General features: G+C 43.3%; 4 protein-coding genes across 4 annotated transcripts in view; 2 read left to right on the forward strand and 2 right to left on the reverse strand.

Moving 5' to 3' along the window:
• Nucleotides 1-8,926, reverse strand: part of T265_06145 (hypothetical protein) — a gene marked incomplete at both ends in the record, with an annotated part of 43,653 nt that extends 34,727 nt beyond the window's left edge. Inside the window, one exon of the mRNA XM_009171338.1 lies at nucleotides 8,876-8,926. Coding sequence (XP_009169602.1) covers nucleotides 8,876-8,926 — 51 coding nt within the window. The remainder of the gene's footprint in view (nucleotides 1-8,875) is intronic.
• The window catches only part of T265_13959 (hypothetical protein), a gene marked incomplete at both ends in the record, with an annotated part of 41,453 nt that extends 27,770 nt beyond the window's left edge, over nucleotides 1-13,683 (forward strand). Inside the window, 5 exons of the mRNA XM_009171360.1 lie at nucleotides 2,737-3,246; nucleotides 5,742-5,997; nucleotides 8,753-9,007; nucleotides 9,882-9,911; nucleotides 13,232-13,683. Coding sequence (XP_009169624.1) covers nucleotides 2,737-3,246; nucleotides 5,742-5,997; nucleotides 8,753-9,007; nucleotides 9,882-9,911; nucleotides 13,232-13,617 — 1,437 coding nt within the window. The remainder of the gene's footprint in view (nucleotides 1-2,736; nucleotides 3,247-5,741; nucleotides 5,998-8,752; nucleotides 9,008-9,881; nucleotides 9,912-13,231) is intronic.
• Nucleotides 13,684-18,744: 5,061 nt separating this feature from the next.
• T265_13960 (hypothetical protein) overlaps nucleotides 18,745-24,886 on the reverse strand; it is a gene marked incomplete at both ends in the record, with an annotated part of 76,856 nt that continues 70,714 nt past the window's right edge. Inside the window, one exon of the mRNA XM_009171361.1 lies at nucleotides 18,745-20,134. Within this exon, the coding sequence (XP_009169625.1) occupies nucleotides 19,946-20,134 (189 nt within the window). The remainder of the gene's footprint in view (nucleotides 20,135-24,886) is intronic.
• The window catches only part of T265_06146 (hypothetical protein), a gene marked incomplete at both ends in the record, with an annotated part of 16,328 nt that continues 11,278 nt past the window's right edge, over nucleotides 19,837-24,886 (forward strand). Inside the window, 2 exons of the mRNA XM_009171339.1 lie at nucleotides 19,837-19,883; nucleotides 19,988-20,234. Of these exons, the coding sequence (XP_009169603.1) occupies nucleotides 19,837-19,883; nucleotides 19,988-20,234 (294 nt within the window). The remainder of the gene's footprint in view (nucleotides 19,884-19,987; nucleotides 20,235-24,886) is intronic.

Below are 24,886 nucleotides of genomic sequence, written 5' to 3' on the forward strand. Positions count from 1 at the left end.
TCAGCGCTACTACGCTCCACAATAACACACTGATGATGTCACCTCGATTGGTGATGAAACGTTTGCAATCAAATTGCCCAGCTCAGCGAACAAGTCATTCAATCATTCTTTGCCTTGTGTTGTCTTTCTATAGCGACTTCCAAACAATGGGAACGAATCCACTGACATCAACTAGGGGATCCAGTGTCGGTGGCGATAACAACTTGTCCTTTGTGAAACACGTTCACAACCCTATGGTCTTAATGTACAGTGTATTTGAAAGCAAGGTCGTTATTTTATAGCGAAGCTGTACGTTTTTTGGCTTGTACTGAGCCTAGTTCAGTAATGGATGACACCGCACATTCGGCCCGACGAAGTAGTTCCGGCTGGCGCTGTTTTCTTTGAAAATGCAAATAATTCAGTCCTGAAAGCTGAACCAAGACGTGAAGTAATCTCGGATAAGTTATGGAGAATAGATTGCGTTGAATTTGCATCTACTCAAGTTCCACTGGACGCTTTAGAACCTACTTCGGAACACAAGGAAGGCTAAAAACACCTGAAGAACTCAAGATTGCATCACCTTTGTTGATCATAGAAAAGCAGAAGTCCGCAGCTTTTCCACTTTTCCAATGCAATGCGAGCTGTGCGTTCGTCAAGCATACTAACAACATGATGTCACTGGACACGATGTTCAAAAGCCAGCAAATATCTTGCGACGATCTACTAAGATTAATAGGTCAAGGTAACCAGAAATAGTGAGATGATATGAATGAATGACTGTTCATTTTACCAGTTGGCTTGAGCATTATGTCATGCGGTACTTGAGAAATCCTTCATTGGATCTCGGACGTGAGGTTTGCTAGCTACGGACAATACTGTTTTAAAGGAAAATGCTTAGTTCATCGTCACCATCATTGACAGAAATACATTAGTAATACATGCTGGCGCGTAACTAAAATACTTCCAGGAACGAAAAACGCCTTAGTGAAGAACGGAAAGAAGAGGAAAAGCTTTGGACTTAATACGAAGAAGTCTCGTGTCCACAGATCAGGAATAAGGTACATATACTTCTGGGGAGAACCGAATTGATGACATTCGAGTGTCATACCGAATTAAGCCGCCACGGATGCGAATGGCCCAGGTTGCTTTTCGAACTTCGCCCAACTTAAGCCCAGTGCACGACAGGCGAACCTTGGCCAGGAAGTCCTGCGAAGATATGGGTTCGGTTGAGTGTCATATTGACTGGGTTCCAAACCATATATAGGCGGGGTCACGTGGATCGCAGCCAGGAAGAAGCGAAAGACGCAACCAAGCACGCCACTGATAGCTGATGGTAATGTGGTCAATCTAATTTCATATCTGTTGGTAATGTGTTGGAATATTGGTAGCTCGGGTGTATTGGTTAGTAATTGATCAGGTGGCTGTTGATCTGTTCGCCGAGCTTGGCAATTGGTTTGCAAACGTTTCGTCACCATTCGAGGAGACATCTTCAGTGCGCACTGAGGATATCTCCTAGATGTCACAACTAGGAGAAAGAACGATTAGGGCCTTATTCGGAATGCCAGATACCTGAAAGCAACCACTGAATGCCTGAAATCTACTGAAACTCTCATCTCCGCTAGATGTTGACCAGACAGACAACGCCCCCTCAATATGTAGCGCTTTACAGCCTTGTATCAAACCCAGGCACCGTGTCAGCGTTGATCAAGGTCAGACAACGCCCCCGCAATATGCGGCGCGTCGCAGCCTCGTACCAAAGCCAGACCGCGTGCGTCAGCACTGGACCAAGTTAGTGTCCCTCCAATAACTAGCTTGAGACCGTCGTATTTTCCTACTCGCACGCACTCATGCTCTCGCACTCGCTTGTTCGGAATGTAGCTGTTGTGTTCCCTTCTGTGAGTTTCTTTTTTCGGCACTACGCGCTGGAGCGGGTCATAAGCCAGACACAGCAGACTGGCGAAACAGCGGATACAACAGACCTCCATTCAAGGCTTCTGGCCAATCGTAAAGAACAAATGGCCACACTTATCCCAACCCCTAAAACCGGAGGAACACGAGACTGTTTGTTGGATCTTTATCCAATTATCGATCTGGTAGGAGAGACCATGTGTATGTTGTGGATCCAGTAGTACAGCTAACTGCTTCACTGAGATACACAAACCGTCGCAGCACAATAAATCCCAGGTTTTTTGCGACAGTTGGGTTGTACCCGGTCATGCAGCTAACACACTACACTTTGCAATCTTATCTCGCCAATTTTATGACTTCACAGACAATCTTTAATACTACAAATCTCACTCTGTCTTATGCACCGAATACGAGTATTCCGCTTAGGGTACAGTTTTCCTGTCCTCTCTAGCTTCCTGAGATTTTCACCGACAAATCAACCGCAGGAGATTAGTCACTGATCGATGAACCATAGAACATTTCGGTACCAGTACGTGTTGGTGGATTGACACTTTCTCCATTAATTATGGAAAAGTTGGTCCTTATTTCCGGAACATAGAGTGTCAGGTTATGATGGAAAGACAATACAGTATGCACGCGACTTTCTAGTGCACATTACAGAGATGGCAACCATAACTGGTGGTAACGGATAAACACATATTTCTTCTTTGCCTGTTCATTAGATGCAGTAATGTAGGATCTTGTGTGTTTTGCCCAATAGTTCGCCGTTGCGAAGTGACCTTAAACATACTGCGCTAAAGGACAGTGTCGTTTTTACATACAAACGCCTTTTGTTTTATTCCCATGTAGAATGAACAGAAAATGGATGACAAGAAAAAGCTTTCTCCTAGGCTCACAAATGATCCCGAATGGCATCCGATACTACAGTCATTTGATTATGCACTCAATCCAGGCAGTCAAACAGCCAGCCAGCTAATCTTAGTCCTCAAGTCCACAGGAACGGGGTCTGGTCTATTCGCCATGCGAACAAATTCCGGCACTGATGAAAGTTTAGCTCAACTGCCCGGTTCGACCATGTACTGGTTTGATACACTGTTTCTATTTCCCTCACCTCCCGTTGCTGATCAAGGGAATTTATCGATTGCTTATGATTGGGTGCATGACTTGGTCTACTGGGCTGACGCAAGTACAGGAAATCTGGGCGTTGTGAACCGTAAGCACGGTTGGAAACGAACTTTGCTTCAGGTGCCACAAAACCGAAAACCAAGTAACCTGGTATGTGACCCAAGGTTCGGACGATTATATTACATCACCCGAGGTACCTACTACTCAATAGAGACGGTGGACGCGGATGGCCAGGTATGGTTGTTTTCCGTATCTACATTCTATCATAACATGCTATATCATACTATATATATCATACTATATCATACTATATCACACTATGCTATATCATACACAATAATATCCCAATGCACAATAATGTGCTGTGTGGACTAAACCGCAATGACACATTAGCCAATTCACTCCGAACCTAGGGTATCACTTCTTTGATATTACACAGACCGATCGACTTTTCCAAGGTGTCCCGCTTTGGATTTCACCGCGAATGATGAAATCTGTAAACCGGAGAATCTAGATATTGTAGACAGTATGATATAATTTCAAAAAGCTACCTATGAGATTATGAAGTTTTTTGGAACAAACTCTTGCCTAGAGGACAATACCTTCTAGGACACTTTGACTACGAGAATCAGTGACATTTACCTCAATTTTAGAGGGACCAGTCACTGTGCTACAACCTTATGCTTGGCTAACGAAAAGGCATGAAGGTGACTACACGTACTAAACAACCAATAGTATTTACCTTTGGAGAGATTATCCTTATTCTGAATAGCAGGTCACAATGAGTCAATCCAGCGGCAGGATGTCGTCCTTGGGCCACTGTGTGATTCCGCATCTGTTTTCCAGAGCTAAATTACACACAAGCGTAGTGGGACTGGACGTTATAAATACTATATATTGTCACACAACCCTATCACAGGCCGTTTGATTTCATCTTTGATACTCAAAGAAAGTCATTATTACTAGGACAATGAGGGGAATTTTGGAGAAAATTCCTCATCATTCAGGGAGTTTCGGCATTGTTAGGGGCCATGAGATGATATATGAGTGGCGAGTATTAGCGAGCTCATTCTTAAGATCATTTAGTCTGCTCACTCCAGACTGGAGCCACTTTCAAATGTCATAAATTCAGAGGTTTGAGATATTTCTCTGTCTATGAAGCAATGATCCTCAGATTGTGTGGGACGAACTGAAAACTGTTTTCTGTAGAGGAAACTGTTAGTAGCTCAGGTGGCGTAGATGATCCTGGGTTTGTTTACTGAGCTAGGCAATTTGATTGCACAACAACCAACCTATTGCTACGCACCACTACGCCCCCTAACAATGCACTGATTATGTCACCTCGATTGGTGATGAAGCGTTTTTCAATCAAATTACCCAGCTCAGCGAACAAACCAAAGACCGTACTGAAAAATGTACTATTTTCTCGGCAATACAACGCTTATAAGGTTGAGGAAAACCACTTATACAGTCTGCTACCTGTTGCGCCATTTTTGAGACTTTCCGGGGAACTGTAGGTCTTACCAAAGTTGTTTTCAGTTCGTGTTTACAGCTTTAGAAACAAGTTACACATGGGTAAAGTTATGCGCTTATTTGTAAATTAATTTAAATGTGAACTTTTGAGTTAGTACATCAAGAAAAATACTCTGGTGTCTTCAGTACCGTTCCGAACGGGAAGTGAAACGGTCTTTGTGCAACACATTCAGTTTAGAGCGATTCATTCCACACCCTGTTGTGCTTCCCATTGAAACTAATTCGATTTGTGGATGAATGCGTAATTATCAAAACTTGGACTGTTTCAAACAACGAACTCGTCGGGAATCCTATAACTTTTTCGGCTAATAACTTTTTTCAACAAAACCATCAACACAGAACCATGCCTACATGAGCCCGGTATATGAACTTTCCAAGAAGTTACTGACTCTCTGGAAGAAAAAGTGTTCGACCAAGTTTACGTTCAACTTCGTTACCAGAATCGTAGTTTCTCTGGGATGCCTGTATCATACAAGGTCAAAACAGCTTAGGAATTAAGGTACAATCTCCTGAATAGAAGACGTAATGCGGTGAACAAAGTGTATTTCCTGTGAATAATCACTGGGCTAATGTGCCGTTTAAATCTGACAGATAATATGAACAGAGGATCCTTGAATAACTCGAAATTTTAATATGCATGGAGTTACATGTATCTGACAGGAACACACGGGAGTTGGGACAGTCTATCTACCAGAAAACGCTCAAGATTCAGGTGGGCTTCTTCTGAAGACAGAAGTTAGGATTATGTAAGTAGATTTTACGGTCAATATCTCGCAGATTCCTGCAAATCCTTCACAGAGTGGACGTGGTTAAAATCCGTCTTGATATTAGGGTTAGCACAATCTAAGACTAGGGTTATCATAGTCTTCATTCTTTCTTTAGTTGACGTGGTAGCCACATACCCAGGGTTGGCTGCATCTGGACGACTTACCATTTGTACACCATAGCAGAGCGTAAAATTACTTGCTCTGCAGTCCATTTTTGTTAATCTCACATTAATATCATATACTCTCCACTACTTTTAATCTATTTTTAACCTATAAAAATTCCTTGACGAAAGTGAATTATGACCAAAGTTTGGATTCCTAGCGGACGATCAGGAAGTTCATTTTCCTTAAAATTCATATTGTTGTTCGGTTGACAGGTAGAAAACTTTCCCCAGTGAACACTCTCCTGTATGTTCACCTTCTTTATAGAATGCAAGACCTGTAATCAAGACAAATTTGAGCTCTCCAGCTGCCTTGAACATGGATTATCTGGAACATGAGCTGTACTGGGTCGACGTAAATCGAGGGGTGATTGAGGCCTACCATCTCCGCACACAGACCAGACGCATGGTGCTTGGTCTGAATACCAGTCAAAACCGTCCAGTTTGGATTGATGTTTTCGAAGACTGGGTTTATTGGTCCGATGCACAGTTGGGTTCGCTAATGCGTGCAAACAAACGAACTGGTGAGTTCGCGAAATAAATTCATTTGTATACTGATTTGGTTGTGACAGGAGATTCCCCGAAGCCCAGCTGAACCTCTCGTTTATCAACAGTAGTGCATTACATCAAGAACTGTTGAATTATTATTCAATTTCCAGATGTAGGTGGGTTCTTCTACTGCAGTTGTGGACTGAACATCGTAAATGAGTATCCACTTTGGCAGGGTACTTTGTTTGAAGTTCCGTTTTCGGCAAAAGTCAGCCAGAAGGGAGCAGGTTCGCTATTGAAACCGCATAAGGCAGAGTAAAATTAAATTTTGCTGGGGAGCTGGCAATAACTGTATAGATGGTTCATCCTTAGTTCAAATAAAATATGTAGTTCATCTCTCAACTTCAGCAGGGGGATTTAAACTCGGATCCTTTCAGACAAGAGCTGTACCAGTACACTAATTTAGGCAACAAAAAGGTTGTCTTGGTTAAACATTATTTATAAGGTTCTTGAAAACTCTTCGATAGCCAACGATGGTTTCAGCTTCTTGAGGGGTATTTAGCGAGCGCAATCCCATACTTTCCGTTAGCTTTGTGTTCAAACTATTGGCTGGGAAATCTTGGTTTGGAGACTCCAATGGGTTTCGTAGGCTCAGCAGTGCATTCCCAATCATGATGAGATAGCTGTACAGCACTTCCCGGCTGTTCAGCAAAGGTTAGCTTCACTTACAGGACGAAAGCGCAGTTGAAACTTTAACGTTCTGCCTGAACTCAGATTGTAGGCAATTCGCGGATTCGCCAACTAATTTGGTTCCAACGGGAATGTCAACTGAATCCAGGCTGGTGCTTGATGCACCAGTGTGCTGCAATGTTTCACTGGAGACAGTATCTGATACATCGTGATACATTATCTGGATGCAAAGTACTACAAAAGTCCTTTTCTCGTTGGCGTTTAACAAGCCCCTTCAGGTTGGACAAGCAGCGTTTAGCGTGCAGATGACACGAACCAGTCTAAAACTGTCTAACAGCTTCGCGAATAAGGCGACAGCCTGTTATTGAGAAAATAAATAGGTGCTGCACAAAACTTTTTTCACTACTAAGTTACTGTAAAGTGTTTAAACTAACGACAAATCAGTATGTTGATCTCATCGCATACTTGGGTATGGGAACAACCGGTTTATCTATACAAACAGAGTGGATGAAAAATCCCAGTTATATTAGACGTTTTGAGTTTTTATCTCACGAAACTCCGAAGAGTCTCGAACCCGCGACCTCCTGGCTAGTAGTTTGAACATTTGACCGTTCGGTCACGAGTGGCTGGTCAGCAGTGTGATTAACTCGCACTTAGACAGGATATAGGGCCGCTCATCCTTCAATCACGCGATCCACATCATGCGGTCACAAGTGTTGACTGGTTCGTCGAGCAATGACTTCTCAGATGGAAGTTTCACTAATCGGGTGAAGTTTATGATTCCCAATAAGGACGAAACAGCCGTACAGTGCTTCTGGTCTTTTCAGCATAGATTGGCTCCACTTACGGGACGAAATCTCCACAAACAACCCATATCTCCTCACACTCCCATTAAACGCTTCAGGTTCTTTCGGCTCCAGCCCCGGCCACGGAAACGCTTGATTCTTTCGAAGCGCAGTGGCTCGTGCAATACATGGGCCTTCAAACTGTAAAAAATCGTTCAGCTGGAGCACCCTTTCGGTGCCTAGCTGCCATGCCACACGAAGGAAGCACGAGGGCAGGGATACCTCCAGGTTGCCCAAGCCTAGACACGGGAAGTCGAGAGGCAGAGGTCGGGTTCGAACCACGGACACTCCGGTCAGTAAATTCGCGCTCTAACCACTTGGTCCCCCAACTCTCAAACTGTGGGGAAAATAAATGGACGTTTCCATAGTATTCTCACTTGCGACTCACCACACTCGCACCAACCATTTTATCAGATTCGCCTAACTGACAAACTTAAAAGCCCTAAGCAATGAAGTCTAATGTTTTGTTGTTGTAACTTGAACAGACCGATTAGGTGCGGTAGGGATGCTCCCAACACACTTGCTTCGCTTACAATGAAACAGGCATAGAGCAACTTGTCGTACCTGACTCACCAGAAAGCCTTAAAATACCAGGCGAAACCCTCATCATTAATTTTTATCGCATGTGGGGAGAATAATTAACTTTGCATGTGCTTGGTTTTAGGACACTTAGCCACTCTGTTCCACGTGGTCCTGCTGAGTAAAGCTAGCCTGCAAATAGCTGTCCACTGAAATCGAACTCAGTTGATTAAGTTTTCTGCCTGGTACCTCGGTCGTTGCAGCCATGCCCATCTGAAGGATTTTATGTCTGACAGACTGAATTATCAGCCACCTGGTCCATGGAGTCAAATGATCATAGATAGATAGTGACCTAATTGTGTAGAATTGACTATCCCTGATGGAAGAAATCGTAGGAAGTACTTGCCCAAGAAAACACTTCTTAGGACGTTACCATCACACATGAGATGAGTGACGCAACTGGTGATGAAGCTAAATGAAAGTTTCCCAGACATGCCTATCGATGACCGTTTTTTCCAAACTGCCCATTTCTCTGAGGGGGACTGTATGCTGACGCGACGCCAATGAAGAGGCACATTGTCAGGCTACGGCACTTATTAGTGCATGGCTGCCGCGGAATCCGGAGGTAGGGCAATTATTCGATGCAAGTTCCGTGGCTGACCATCAACCAATGTCCTCAAAAAGCATGATAAGTTGTTTTCACATCTAAATCTCACCTCACATTTCAAATTTTCAGGAGCAGGAATTCAAGCATTGTTCAATATCGCTCGTCCATCAGCATTTCGAATTGAACATGAGCTACTGAGACCTCCACTGGTTAATCGTTGCCTTGGCAACATGTGTCAGCAGCTGTGCTTACCTGTCCCACTTCGATCGTATCCGAACTATTCAGAGCCTTATCGGTGCGCATGTGATGACCAGTGGTCGCTAAAGCCGGGTTCTTCAGACGCGTGTGTACCACAAGCGAACCAAACGAGAACCAGTCGACAAGGTGAGGCTACCTAATTTTCGAACACTGCCAGATTTTGCATGCTGTAGCACTTGAAAATAACCATTCCCATTACTATTCCGTTGTTGTGAATGCCAGTGAAACTAGTAAAAAGCCTTACAACTTGTCTTTTGGATTGTTCTAAACTGAGTTAGTTTCTCAGTCGAATCGCTAGACTAACAAAGCATCGCCGTCGCTTTGGGCGGATTTTCTCCCAAACAAGTGTGCCATTACTGCTAATATTATTCGCTTGTCATAAACACAGAGCCAGAGACTTGGCAAGTATCAGCTAAGCTGTTCTGAGACGATCGGTTGACCACACTGGATGATTAATCTGTTTAACGATGACCAGCCTTCACTTAAAACGTTCCACTATCCTATGGACATCCCTCAGACGACTCACCAATCTTGTTAGTCTGTGTTGTGCACTTCTACTTCTATCCTCTGGAGACTTCATATGCTGAGCGCATTTGGATTTTATTTACCAGATCTTCCACTATGTACTGGCATTAGCATTTGGTTCCAAATAAAATTTTCAGTTCGAATTTGGAATCCAAGACACCTTCAACTATAAGGGCGTCGTTCTCGTTGTATCCCTTTTTGACGGAATCCAAAAATAATCTTCTTTTTGAAGACGTAAGGTTCTGCACTCCAGCAGCATGACATCCATTCACCTGAACGCTCCAGAAGCGTCCAGTAGGTGAACAACTGAGAAGTGATACATTACTGTCCCACTTCGAGCTTACTAAGTCTGAATTACGTTTGAAAAGAATCCAACCGTTACATATCAGTGGTGCCAAAGTACCAGATAAATATGTGGAAAAGTGTATTACGAAATATCTTTTTTTTCGTATTACGAATATCTTTTTTTCTTCAGGAAATGTTTCTCCTTTTTGGAAAATGCTTGGTAAGTCGGTTTTTCTCGAATGTATTTATTTAAAGTCAGTGGAAAGTCCAAGATGTCCAGTCATTTAAAACAGGGTGCTCGCTTAACGCGTATCCTGGCACTGTTCAGTCCATGTTTATCTGGCTACACATTAATCTGATCCGGGTTAACGTGCAACCACTTAAAGTCACCACGCCCATCTGCGAGTTTAAAAATACGGTTACTCTACTGTCTTTGAACTGCTTATTTTGGAAATTTAAGACAAGTGCATATCCACTTTAACATAACTTTAGGGGATCCAAAGCCATCGGGCCAGTTCTTTACAGCAGGCTTTAGTAAGCGAAAGAACGGGTTTGATGACCATTTCTGTCCTTAGCTTTTGTGTTAAATCGATACATAGACCGCCTGATGTGAGACTCTGATCAACATTCTACGATGAGGAAAACCGAGGAAAAATACTATGACTTAATTTGTTCCCGAAAAAATGTTCTTGGAAAACTGAATAGAAGAATAGGTAGCATATTTCCGACCAACCCGATTCGTCTAGTTGATTGAATCCTATCCAATACCGTTTGGTACTAGACTGGAATCAGGACTGGCTTTTCCTGAAGTAGGCAATAACGTCCAAACGGGCAATCGTTTCGCCTACCAGTGGCAACTGACTAAATACTTGGCATCTAAGACCAGTTGCGGTTTTCTGCTCACTAATAGTATACACAAGTTCATTTGCACTAATGATGCATTAACCACCCAGGCAAAGATACACGAAATTCGGTCTTCTGGGGCACTGTTTGGAAAGGAATTCGTTTTCAACGTACTATCGATTGTAAGAACCACTGCTACGGAGCCTGAGGCGCTAGAGGTGACAAATCACCGGATCACTTTCGGCTCACCACTGTGTGCCAACCAGGTAGACACGTTGTCCGCACATCCCGTTCACGTTCATGGAAAAACTAACTACAGGGAGGAACATTTTGTCCATAACCGGGACAGCTTACTACAGTACCGATTGATTTTAGTGTTAGCTAAGTATCTTCGTTGCACTTAATTCAGTAGATCTACTGCTTGCGATCTTTTGCTAAAATCACACAGAATTTCGCAGACATGTGTGTGCGATTGGTACAGCATGGTCATGGTCAGTGGTTTTTACATCGAGTAAAGTACGAAATAGGGGGTAAAACTTCACAACATTGCCTACTGAGCTAAAATTCTATCCCATTGTCTCAAATACAGCTGTTTTTTATTCCACCATGGAGAAGCTGTGTGACAGCTCCTTGATCATTTTTTATTCAATACTCCAGCTCAAAAGTAGTCTCAGTCATTTGTGTTTACATCGGTGTAACCAAGAACACAAAATAGCTACGAACTTAGGCGATCAAATGTAATTTCATACCGAGGAGACCGTTCAGAATTTGCAACACTGACCAGTTTGCCAGACTAGTTATTGCAATACTCCGTTCGAATTAGGCGCTAGCTACGCACTGGAAGGTTGTATCCCAGAAGGCATTCAGAACAAGAACACTACCTGCAAACCTGAAGACTTCTGGTCTCCGAAGTGCAATTAAAACTATGTTTACGTAACTGCATTACACAAAACGACAAACTTACAGACCCGCAAACCGATCTCCTGGGGTCACTTTAGCTTTGCAACTGCGCTACGGGTTTTCACACCAACCATTAGTGTTTGTTGAATAGGTTCAGATGTACAGTTTGCACAATCGGATAAAGATTGAATGAGATGATGGTCCAGAGTAAACAGGTCACAAAATCCATTTGGAAAAATAGACCCTAGTGATAGTGGAATTCGATAGCCTGGGTACCCCCACAAGAAAGCATTCATACAGAAGAGAGCTTGCTGAAGCCGTCTCGATGGGAAGTTCGTAAAGGGCTTGATTTATCGTGGTGGACACCCTTGGGGTGAAATCCACAGTTGATGTATTTGATGGAATAAAGTTTCGCTTAGGCCTCTATGTGTTATCACTAAGGCAAAATCAGGTCAGGGGTATCATCGTCATCTGTAGAAAAGTTTGAGACCGAAGTGCGCGTGGGTTTGGCAAAATGCTAGCCCACTGTCCAGCCCGAACGGGATGTCGCTGAGAGACTATGCCATCCAGAGTCATTATACAGGCCTGCGTCCACTTTATCCATAAAACCCACATAGCTTTCAGGCAGCCGTATCTTTTAAGACGGAACACTCAACCTATATTCTCTCCAAATGTTCACATTTACCTCAAATAGAAATTGGTAGGAGTAAAGGTGCTGAACCTTCAGGAATATGCATAAAACACTATTTGGGAAGTAGCTGTACATACTTATGTAGCCTGAAAAGGTTAATGAAGCTCCTCTCACAGAAAGATAAGTATCGGTCACTCTAAAAATGACATCAGTCCCATGGATCCCAAAAGGGCGTTCCGACTCTATTTTTCAATCATATTTTTACACGAAAATGGTGTAATCACGCGGCAATTATATTGTGGTCACCATGCATGTCACTGAGTGCGTTTCTCCCTGTACATTCCCAGTTCCGAGACCGTCACGTTGAAGCGGTCATGGAAAATCACTAGAAGTACGGTTAGCTCAGGTCTTGTGTCACCATGTGCTGAATTGCAATACAAGAATGAGGCAAGCTTCGGGGCGCCAGGGTCTAATAATAAGTAGAAATATGGAAAGAGACAGTATTATTAATTTCACTTTCTGAGGTTTTTAAATTAGTTCCTCGTGAAACTCGCATGGATTTTGAACACAAAACACTCATCGTAAGTCAATTAGTAGACAATTCGAAGATGGAAACAAGTTTAGTCAGATAATTTTTACACTGTGGTATATGTACTTTCTCTACCAACATTCCCCGGCTTCTGTTCCTGAAAAACCTGAGTAATCGTATTATTTTTGCCACAGCATGTATCTTATGCTAACACCGCATGCGGAAATGATGGGAAGGAAATAGTCTGCACCACAGTTACCCTCTTGAAAACAAAAGTATTCAGAGCATTGTGAATAAGAAGCAATAATAACAAGGCCAGTCGACCTGATGTCTACATAGCCACTAAAATTTTGGAAGCGCAGACATGAAAATATGTTCTGCAAATCATTGATTTTACAGACAACACTGACTGAAAGATGGGTGTTTGGAGGCAACTTGGTATTTTATGGGGAGCACAAGTAGGGACAATTTTAAAAAACCACACGCTTAATTGACGAACTATGAATTAACTAACTTCCCAAGTTATCCGAATCTTTGACACTCACGGTGAGGACCGCGTGATCATGCGTGTTTCCCACGGATACGCTGACGTTGCCAGTTACGATTGAAATTCAATTTATTGCTTCCCACTTTTCAGCGGAGGCGCATCACGGCCGAGTTTTACAGGTGAAGGCCACAGCTACGTCAGTTGGTGGCGAATCGAGGACAGACAATCATGGGTTTTCCCCATTTTTCATTTTGGTCGCGGCTATGGTCGGTGCCTGCCTATTCGGAATGAGTATATCTTGTCTAGGACATTATACATACCGGGCTCATGTGCAGCGCAGACTCCGGAAGCGTGATGCAGCTCAAGTTATGGATAATGAGAACCTAACCCAAGATACAACCAAAAACGTCAAAAACACCGAAGAGCACCTGCAGCTAATCCGAAACCAACCATCCTCTACAGATCAAGCAGAAGTTATGATTCATAGTGGATACACAAACATACGCAACGCAAATGAAGTACTGACCAATACATGAGATGTATCAATTTAACGCACGTATTTTTCATACATCGGGCATGTATATCAAACTTTTTACAACACTGTTTCAGAATTTCTCCGGCTAACTATGCCATCAGCTCAACAGGCCAGTGGGAATTTGCGCATCAACTGTGTCGTGCTTTCTATAAACTATCACTAAGGTTAGGTGTCAGTAACGCTCAGGAAATAAAACGTATCAGACAAGTGATACCACCATCTGGCGGAGAGAGCTTCAGGAGCCTTATAGACAGCAGTCATATGGATGAAAAACTCGCACACTGATCAAACGTCACTAGCTACTGATGGTCGGGAGATTTCAAGGTGAAATTTCGATGGGCTAAACTGACTGGAACACAAACGGCAATCAGGACAACACAGCAGTGTTCTCGTTTGAGAGAAATCGTTTTGCTGAGCGATCTTGGGTAGACTCCCACTAATTCACTCGATAAAACTAGCAAAGAATATGGAAACGAATTTCTGTTAGCTGTGATAACCCAATTCTCGACAGTACAACTTGGTTCCATTGTACGTGGTAGGTGCCAATCTGCATTAGTAATGAATGCAAAACCGCATCAGCGTTGAACTGAGTTCTATGACGTGTGCATTCAAACATTTTTTGGTCGAAGCATTGCATCCAATACGTTTGTCAACAATTGTGCCTAATGTCCCAGTCAAAAGGAACTTATTTTTCACAAATTACAACTGATTCACTATGGTATGAAGACTTTTAAAGTTAAAACAGCTTAGTGGAATAAAATTCATTATGATGTCTGTAATCCGTAGTAGATGATGTATTCGATTTCCCCTGACAGAGGATACATTCACAAATGAGGTATCCTCTCTGTCTTCTGGAGATGGTTAATAAAATTGCGGCATATTGTGTGATACAACGATGAAAGACAGGTAGCGTTGAGGTCACTAATTTCAAACAACAGTGTATGCCAAATGATTCTATACATCTGAATGAGTGGAGCCCATATATCTCGGTGCATTCGCAAGATGCGTCTACATCTTTCTTCTCGGGCCCTGTTCTCTGGGTGGAACGAGTTAACTTTAATCACTATCTAGGCTCAAGTGGTAACCAAGGTGAAAATTATTGTGATAAACATAAATTTGAGCACCTGTAGAAAATTGTAATAATTTGTAACTAGATTAGTGGCTACCGTGTGTAGATTTTTACGCTCTCTAGCGTTTATGACTTCTCTACTCAGTACACCTGTGGTGCTTGTTCAAAGACGCCGTCTATCTTAAACCATTGACTATGCTAAATCTACTCGCGTTCACAATGGTCGGTGACGTAACTGAATAGCGGTGCTGGGAAGATCGATCATTTTTAGTACATTCGAATTGCAAGTACTGGAAAGTGGTACAGTGTATTGTCGCTGCGTCTTTCATCTATGGAGTAATTTTGCAAATTCTGGAGCACAGAGCGATTCCTGTTTATACGTAAAGAGTTCTTTGTCTTGGATAGGAGGATGAGCGGAAAATAAAGTCAATCAAACCATTCTTGCCCACAGGGAGTTTTTGTTTTGTTTCCTCACGAGTGAAGAACCAAGTCCCAGAGATGCCAGTATCATAAGTCCTGTGATCATAAACGCTGAGCAGTTAATTTTATGGCCATAGCGATTCCGGAAAATACGAAGAGGTTATCCGGCATTTGAATGTAGTTCTTCAGTTACTGTTTAGTTTGTTGCCGACTTCGATCAGCGAACCTCTTTTTCAGAATGGCAACCAAAACATAAGGCACTCTTCTTGGCTCGTTTTTTCTGTAAGAAGCGGAATAGATGTAATAAATCACTATAGTTTTCATGCCTGTGGCTGTCGTTGCATAGAAAAGGTACCTTTACGTAAATTTCGGGTTTGTCCCGGTCAAATCAACTTATCGATCACCCAATGCACCACACCACGGACTTAGGTTGGTCCTTGTTTCCCGCTATTTTTCATAGGGCAAGGAGTATACGAGATAGTGTGGTTTAAAAGCTCCAACACATATAATAAACTTTTTTGAATTAAGAGATGTCGAGGCGTGGTTTAGACCCCAGCTCTAACTGTTTGCTATTTTGTGACCTAGCTCCTACGGTGTGTACCGGAAGTTTCAAGCGATGGTTGGGAGTGTAAAGTGTACAGCCTAAGATTAATAAGGATGTTGGCAGTATGGAGAAATTTCAGTAGATATTTCAACTGTCGGCAGTGTGAAGAAATTCGGGAAGTCCTGTATGTGAAACCCATGCATGCTGAAAAGCCGAGCAGCACTGTACCGTTGTCTCATCTTTATTTGGAATCAGCTACAATGCACATCTCGAACCCACAACCTCCTGGCTAGTACTTTAGACACAACCGTACGGTCACTAATGGGTTCCACCCCATAAGTGAAGTGATCCTATGCTGGAAAGCTTAGCAGTATTGCATAGCTGTTTCCGTCTTGTTAAGAACCATCAGCATTGGACATCTCACGAGTTTTTAGGTCCCATATGATCGGCCACCATGAACTGTTCAACTATTAGCCAGAAACTCGCCTGTTCTAATCGCTCTACAGGCCAGTGAGAAGAACATTGCCGACAATCGCCAACAAAGATGAAACTGATTCACAGTGCTTTTCAGTCTTTCGGCACAGATTGACTTGAATTGCAAGGTGGAACCTCCATTAAAGCAAGTAGGGTGATCAGATGCACAAAAGGAACGTGATTTGCGTGAACGCTGGTGCAAAAATATGGACATCCTATAGACATCATTTCATGGTAGCCTGAGTATAACTGGGACAGTTCTTAGCGGTACTTGACGGCGATCAAACGTCATAGGCATCTGGTTGCATTTCTGACACATACATCAACAACCTACAGCTTCCAAAATAGTCATACTCAAGTAATCTAGTGCAATCTTCATATGAATGTGCCGCATTAGGTTGGTCTCATGCTATAGTTAGATTTTTGGGATATTCTGACGTATGTTTTCCAAATAACATGCCACTCAAAAGGTTGCTGAAAACCTGTCGACAGCCAATCATCAGGTAGGAGCAGTCCTCAAGCCTGCATAAATTTTCTGTCCTATGTGAACACCAAACAGTATGCAAATGGCAAAACACTCATTTGCAACCCAAGGACCGCGTCTTCATGATGAATCCCAAGGACGAAACCGGTAGTGGACCGTCAAGGAGATTTCAGCAACCTTATATGTACAATTATATCCAGAAATCCCAGTTTCTTCCTTCTTCCACTCTGTATTAGGTTTTTTGGACGTAGCAGGATGTTTGGACTTTGTCTGACTCTCCATGAAAGTGCGTTTCTCTGTCTAAGATGGGAATCTGAGGAGCTCTCCACCAGCCTAGAGAATTCGTTACTGAGCAACGATGCAGTACACTAGAAAACATTCCACGTATGCATCAAACCAACTGTACTCCCAGAACCTAATGGGCCACTTCCAGTTGTATCAGACTCAATTCCATTCAGTTCCCATAAGCAGTGAATCTACTTTGGTAGAATGCTGTCACATTTTGTCAAGTAACCCCTGTTTTCGCGAGTTTATTCATATCCGTACAGTTGTAACCGGGGTGAAAATTTTGACTGTGAAGACGAAGCTTTTCTAAGCGTATGCTAATGGCTAAGTTCCTCTAACTTACTCTCTGACCACACATGGTAAACTGAGATTTGAACTTTCTAAGTCAGCGATTCAGTTATAAAATTTTGATCTCGCTGCTTTTCATAACCAAAAAGCATTACAAATTGTTGCCTGCACAGCCGAGTCACGTGCTGCACAAGCCAGCTGTGGGAGTGTGCTAACATTCGCTAGCAGCGGAATGTCGCGTTGGAGATAACCAGCTGGCAAAGGATCCATACGGATTTAAGAACTCCACCCTCGAAAAGTGTTATCAGTTGACTTGAGGAACATGCCGATGCGTTGACTCTTCTCAACAATTGCAGTGGCTGATATCTTCACACAGACCGATTCGCAGTGGTTGATACCAAAAATATTTGACGTAGTTACCCACATATATCCATTTTACCTTCCTCACGAGAGTACAGAGCTGATCAGGTATTTCCGCTGAAGTAGAAAAGTCCGTAGGGCGTCCGGGGCAACTGAATGTAAAAAAATTTAAAATAATCAGCTACTGCCGCATCCTTAGGGCTATGACGCAATGGACTGCTGCCAAATAATCATCCATATTCAATACCCTTTCGGTGCCCAACAGCCATGCCATCCGAAGGAAGCACGAGGACTGGAATATGCTCAGGCTGCTAAAGCCTAGACCGGAGCAGTCAAGACGCTGGAGTAGAGCGCGAACCCGGACCTTCCAGTCAGCAAACTAGAGCTTAAATAGCAACACAAATCCGGGAACGTGCGCCTCGAAACAAAGCTAGGGAGGCCCGATTCTATAGAGACAGTCGGGCAAGGATAAAAGCCAGTATACGGCCTCTTGTGTAGGCATAGTGAACGAGGCTCAACGGTTGCTCTTCTGGTGTTATGTATCGAAATCACGTATATTATGTTCAGTGGCTCAGGTCGGGAAGCATAATACAATAAAATACAGTTCCAAAAACAACCTGCTATGAATGACACATCAATGAATAATGGTGCATAGCAAACTAAAGGAACCAGATATGAAGATTTGGGACACACAGGCCAACACAACAACCATAGCGCTTATTTTAAATCGGTGCAGTGATTCTGACTAATTCCAGTTCTTGGGTGCAAATGGGAGCCCAGCACTCGTTAACAACCGGTTCATGCAATTTCCATACGGACCAACCAGCTGGCCATTGCTCAATAAGTTGCATCAACAAAGATAATGCAACTTAGCGCAAAACATCGGGTCTCAACGTTATTACTATTGCACCGCTAATAGTTCGTTGCACAAGGATAAGCGGGACACTCAATGCTACCTAACCAAATTTCAGTGATAATACTCTCATCGTTTTCTTTTTCGGAGGGGGAGAGGGAGGGGTCGTAGTGTGTTACTCGGCCTGGCAAACAGCCACACATTTCGCATCCCTTCCGTTAAGAAGGCTGTTTGTCAACACCAGGGAGCTTTGAGTAGGTTTGGACCGCGCTTATACGGTCCCGAAAGAATCCCAGTCAACAATGAAACCATGTATGGAAAAGACGGAGATATTAAGAGAATAACCATCAACGGTGTATTAAAATACAACAGGCACAATAATGCGATGGGTTGTGGATCATACCATCATCAGCTGTAGGACATCAAGAAACATGGATTTTGTTTCAGGACAAACGCAGGCATGGCCGATGTACCGACCAGCCAATTGCTGAGCTCAAAAGGAAAAAAAATAGTCACAGGGTCACATCACCCTCACAATTAGAATAATACTAGTAACGGTGGTGGCAACAATAACAAGAAAGTTAAAATAACCATAGCAAACAATCCAAACGAGAAATCAACAATACTGTCGCGAGTTTGCCTAGTGGCTGTAGAGTGCACATACATGATAGCAGTGATCATATTACGCGGGTTGAGAAGAGCACCCACGCACTACGTCGGAAGAACTACTCATTGACATGGTTGTCATAGCACAAAGAAAACAACCAATAACAAACGTCATCTAAAAGTAATCAGAAGAGAAATAGATGGAACAATAGCAAAGACAACAAAACAGACTAACTTGCCTGATCCCATAAGTCAGACCAGAAGGCAACAGAAAGCCAGCACAATCATGGAACCTCGTTCAAAGGAAAAGGGGATCTCTGAATTGAAACTGAGCGCGAAGACCACAACGTTAAACGGCGAGGACACTGACTGGCATAAAATATAACGAATGGATTGACTGTACATTTTGACAGAATCAGCAAATGAGAAGAGGTAAATCAGAGCAAATCGTCAGCAGTACAATTGCATGAAAGTTCAAAGAAAGGAAGCTCTATTATTATTACACTTCAATGAAATAGAAGACATTAGGAAAGACAGGGGCGCCTGGAGAAGCGCTGAAGGAGTTGTGGTAGAAAATGTGTACATGGGAGAGCAAGTCTCAGGTAGATGGAGCGAAAAAGTGGAAGTAGAGGAAATCTAATCTACTTCGAACGCTAACAAGCTGTGCTAATGAATGAACATAGGCGTCATAATGCAAGTGTCGATGGATCACAGGATAGAAGTATATGAAATCCGGGTACCTGGGAAGGGGAACTAGGAATGATTCCATTCGAAAACAGCGGAACGTCTCGGCGCTTCGATCTTTTTGGAATGTCCGCAATAAACCAAGCATGAAATATGAGGCCAAAGAGAAACGATGCAGCGATTGACAACGCGCACAACGAGTGAGAACAAGGAAATGCTGGTATAGTAAGCAGGAAACCAACAAGTAAGAATGCGAACCTTATCAACGCACAACCTTTCTTGACTTCTTTGGTTTGGCTGCTAGAGAGGCACCGGCAGGCGAAGATGAACCACTAAATGTGCTGCAATCGGATGGTGTTGAAACGGAAGACACGGATGAAGAAGACAACGAAGAGGAACGCTTTCGGACACTATCTTCTGAGGATGACGATGAACCGGAAAGCTGCCGGACCTGTTTATGGGAGAGAGAGAGAGATAGCGGGGTAGAGAGAATCATAGAACCGGGAGATCCAGAAATACTGAGTGAAAAGATTGATGGACAGAAGGTCCGGGTGTACGGCAGTGAAGCATAAATGCCAACACTGATGTTGCTGTCTTTTGATTGATGATGATGATGATGATGATGATGATGATGATGATGATGATGATGATGATGATGATGATGATGATGATGATGATGATGATGATGATGATGATGATGATGATGATGATGATGATGATGATGATGATGATGATGATGATGATGATGATGATGATGATGATGATGATGATGATGATGATGATGATGATGATGATGATGATGATGATGATGATGATGATGAGGATGATGATGAGGATAAGGATGATGATGATGTCCGGCTGAAAGTGATGGGCATTTAGGGGTGTTGTGGTTATTACGCAACCACTATAGAGTATAGAAATGCTGAAATTCTGAGAAAGGCGAACCGGGCCGGCGTCATCTCTCATAGGGGAGCTGGACCACCATCGGCTACAGAAATGAGAGGAAATAACAAAGTGCTAAACTAAGGGGCAACTAATCTGGCTAGGTTCCGGGAGGTGCGGCTTCCGATTGTTGCCGTTCGATACGCTATCAGAGCGGGTGAGAGGAGAGTGATTGCAAATCATACCATTCACACGTGCAGCAACATAAAGAGGCACGGCTACGCCACCCTGGAGAAAACCGAGCGCGAAAAAATACGGTGTGAACAGGCAAACGCCAGTCATGGAGACTTCTGTGAACCTTTAGGCGGTGGTGGATGGGCCACTAAATAAAACAGACTCACAACTTGTTAATTGTCGTAAAAGAATCGCAAGAAAACACATCATTAAGGTGGAGGAGATTGTGAGCGAAGTGAACTGTGAAGAGTCGTTGTCCGCGACGCGTTCAAGAAAAGTAACAGCTTGGGAAAAATGCACCTGGAAACTAACTTGACGAGCCATAACTGACGAAGAAAACCACTGGAAATAAGGGACCCTAAAGCCATAAAGAAAACGGTCTAGCAGTGGAGTGGGAGTTGATGTTCTCAAGGTTGAAATCCGGGGAGGGTTAGACGTTTGATTGTCCTGATGAGGATGATAAATGAAGCGCATATACTTAGTATCTGGAGCAAATGGAAGAAGTGTAACGTTACCTAAACACCCACGGAATATGGGGTGAAAGATATGGAAGAGCGCCAATTCTACCTTTAAAACGGAAACAGTGATGCATGAGGTCATTCATCTCGGAAACCAGAATGAAGGAAACAACATGACAGGGATGAACTGAGCTAGCATTATTGTACGGAACGCGTACGCTTGAAATCGAGATTGAGAGCTGACAACGAACATTTACGATGGTTATTTATTATATTGGTCGCCAACCCAATTCAAGGGGGGGGCATGAAGTTGCGAACCCCATGAAGAGCCTACAGAGTGGGCGGTGGCAACTCATCCAGGCGCAGCGTTGGCAATTTTGTCACCGCGAAAAACCCAAACCTGCTTCCAAATGTATTAGTGTGTTCATGAGCAAGTGCTACCGATTATCAGTTGCGTGTAAGATAGCTGTATTGCAATCGACCAAGTTAGAACATGGCTTCTTAATATACTTGGGGACGAATACACTAATTTATGCTCAGTTATGTTCCTAGAACGATTGTCACATCCCATTCTACTGTTTGCTGGGCGGAATTCCTCACCGATATCATCTAATCACAAGCAGTTAGGTGATGCTACGGCTAAAAAGCCTATCTCGCACGCAACAAACGATCGTGCCAACTGACGGCCCAGGATCAAAGAAAACATCGACTGACAGAAAGTTTAGACTCAACGGCCAACTATGACACAGTATCTGCCGAATACCGGTCGCTAATAGCGCGTGCAACAGGCCTCTGAGTTTCCAGAACGTTGTCGCCGCATACACTTTAAAACAACGCATTGTACATGCGTTTTTGACCTGGGTCTGAGCGCTAATGTACGTTGTGCACCTTTGATGGTCGTTTTGATGGAAACGCTCGCTTATAAGGTTCAAACCGGGAACTAAGCGTTATTACACTATCACAACCACGCTTCTGAGACTTGCAATTTGATTTCGAAGCCTGTCTACACATCACCAGCATGCACTATCATAGATCGTGAGAGAATAGAGGGTAACGGGCAACAGCAAAAGACTTAGACCAGACACTTAATAAGAATTGGCACCCGGATAGAAGGAATACGTGAAATGGGACAGAGCTGTGACACAATTCATGAATAAGATGATGACTCAATAGAGAATAAGCCATCTGCAAATAAGCTGTCAAAAACAAGCAGCTTGGTATGAAAAGCCACCGATTCCCAGTGACTATGTCATGGTAAAGTCTACGTGACTGATCTCTACATAAGGCCATTGACTTAAGGTTTGGTTAGGTAAATTAGTAGGAAAAGCTCCATAGCACCGGACTTTCCGCAGAACTGGTCATCATCACTCCTGGGATAGGCAGTACTCGGCTACTCAGCAGACGATTTGAATAGCGTACTCCATCATTTACCTAGTCCAGATCGAGCGGTTTTGCGGCCATCGACCTAAGTGGGCACAAGATACATTAGCGATCATGGATGGCTACCGTTCATCCAGATGACGCATGAATCACTCCAGTAGTGGCCGTTTCGATCCCGATGCCATCCCCACTGATAAAAAAGAGACTGTTGGGCCTACTACTGAACCACTTGTTCCTTCTACCAACTGACTCGTAACCACGACATTTAGCTCTCTCCGTTGTATCAACCCAAACATGGACATACACTGATCACACTAGGGTCATCCTTAGGATTGACCTAATTGTGTTGATTCTGATTTTCCTTTGGTAGGCGCACTATCGCCGGACTGAAACACATGGATCTAACCCAACTGTCTGATGCAGCGTTACCAGTCCAGTTGCCAGCACATGCCCCACACCACTCCAGCCCTAAGGGTTTTGAGTCGGACTGTAACGTACACAGCAGTATTACAATTGTGGTCATGTGTAACACTGGACACTTGCTACATCCCTTCAACTGGTTAAAAAACGGTGCTGGTCACCACCAATGAGTGCCCATCCTTAAAGCGCGGTCATGAATCACGGTGGTCTGCACGAAGCTGGAAGTTGTTGAATCTGGGAACATTCGGAAAATTTTCATCCTCATCAGTGCCACAAAAGCGGGATTACAGGCGATGTAGATAGTACAAAGGTATACAACCTATGGAGTTAACTGGAGTGCTAGGCGGAGCACTTCAAAGCACAGTTCAAATGGTCATCTTAGCTGTCTGTACTACCAACTATATCCACCTTTACTCGTTTGTATGTCACGCTGGGTAGCCAACCTTCCACAAACGCAGGACTTGGGAAAAAGATCGCCAACCTAACCAGCACAAAGCAACAGGTCAATACAAACAGCTACCAGTATTTTTTTTTCAAGAACAGTGTTGACGCATTAATGCAAAAGTTAACGTCCATGTTATCCAAAGTATGGTGAGATGGAAACTCGCCCCATCGTAAAGCCACTAGCGCTCCGATATGTATGTACCAGCCATCAAGTATTGCAGGCTCTCCAGATGTAACTACGACTGCCCCGTTCGATCAACGAATATCCTATGGAACCGTCTGAATGGAAACGGGGTGCCAAACAGGTACCCCGGTCGGCGTAAGGAAGTATACACACAGAAGCCCGATTAGGCCAAAGGGGAGCTATCCCCACAGTTTCCTGTTATCAGATATGTGTGTCAGTGTTGCTCACTAATTTTCGCTCTTCTCAAATTCACTGTTGATGATATTCTATAAGGGACACTGGTTCTTAGGCAGCTGACTTCCTTCTGGCAACACCAATCATCTACAAAGTTTGCACCTGACATTGTTTACTGGTGATAGCACCGACACAGCCCGAAACTTGTTAGACTCATTTGCGATCGAGGCTGGACTAGACTGGATTGGGTACGTGCAGCGTAAGAGTAGCAGTAGCCAAGTATAAATATCTGTAGCGTCAACGTAATCCGAGGATCTTATTGAATGGACTCGTGTACAACATGTTTGCGCATTCACCATTGTTAAATGCTTGTGAAAATTGCCTTTTTTAACCCCTTGGCACGTATATACTAGCGAGTTTTGGAAGCCCGCGTTTGTGTATTATTGTTCGTACCTAGTGGGAGCGCGGTATAAGAAGCAAAAAGTCTCAAATCCAGGTAGTCCAAATTCAACAGACAATTTCAATTCACCGATTAAAGTGGCTATAACACTTATGAGTGACCATTTCACAGATCATTATTAGTGGTTGTTAGAAGAAGCTGAAAAACAGAAACGCAGGCTTGGCTACCGTTAGTTTCGGCTTCCCGGTTCGGAAGCAAGACATGGCTGAAAAACACTAAGGTATACGGTCAAATGTAAAGTTCACAGGGAGATATTGTTTCCAATTGCGGTACCCCTAACTAAAACGGTTACAAAAAATAAGACATATATGCAGCAGGAGGGAAACACGAAAAACAACTTCTGTGTGTTCACTTCGTTCATATGTTTACTCGCTTAACCCACTTTCCCTGACCAATTGCGGTTAACTAAAACGGTTACAAAAAATAAGACATATATGCAGCAGGAGGGAAACACGAAAAACAACTTCTGTGTGTTCACTTCGCTTCGTTGTTTACTCGCTTAACCCACTTTCCCTGAGGTTATCTGGCACAATGTCTTTATCCGACTGCGAATCAATTATATATATA

Source organism: Opisthorchis viverrini (genome assembly GCF_000715545.1).
Source record: "Opisthorchis viverrini unplaced genomic scaffold opera_v5_122, whole genome shotgun sequence".
Taxonomy (NCBI): domain Eukaryota; kingdom Metazoa; phylum Platyhelminthes; class Trematoda; order Opisthorchiida; family Opisthorchiidae; genus Opisthorchis; species Opisthorchis viverrini.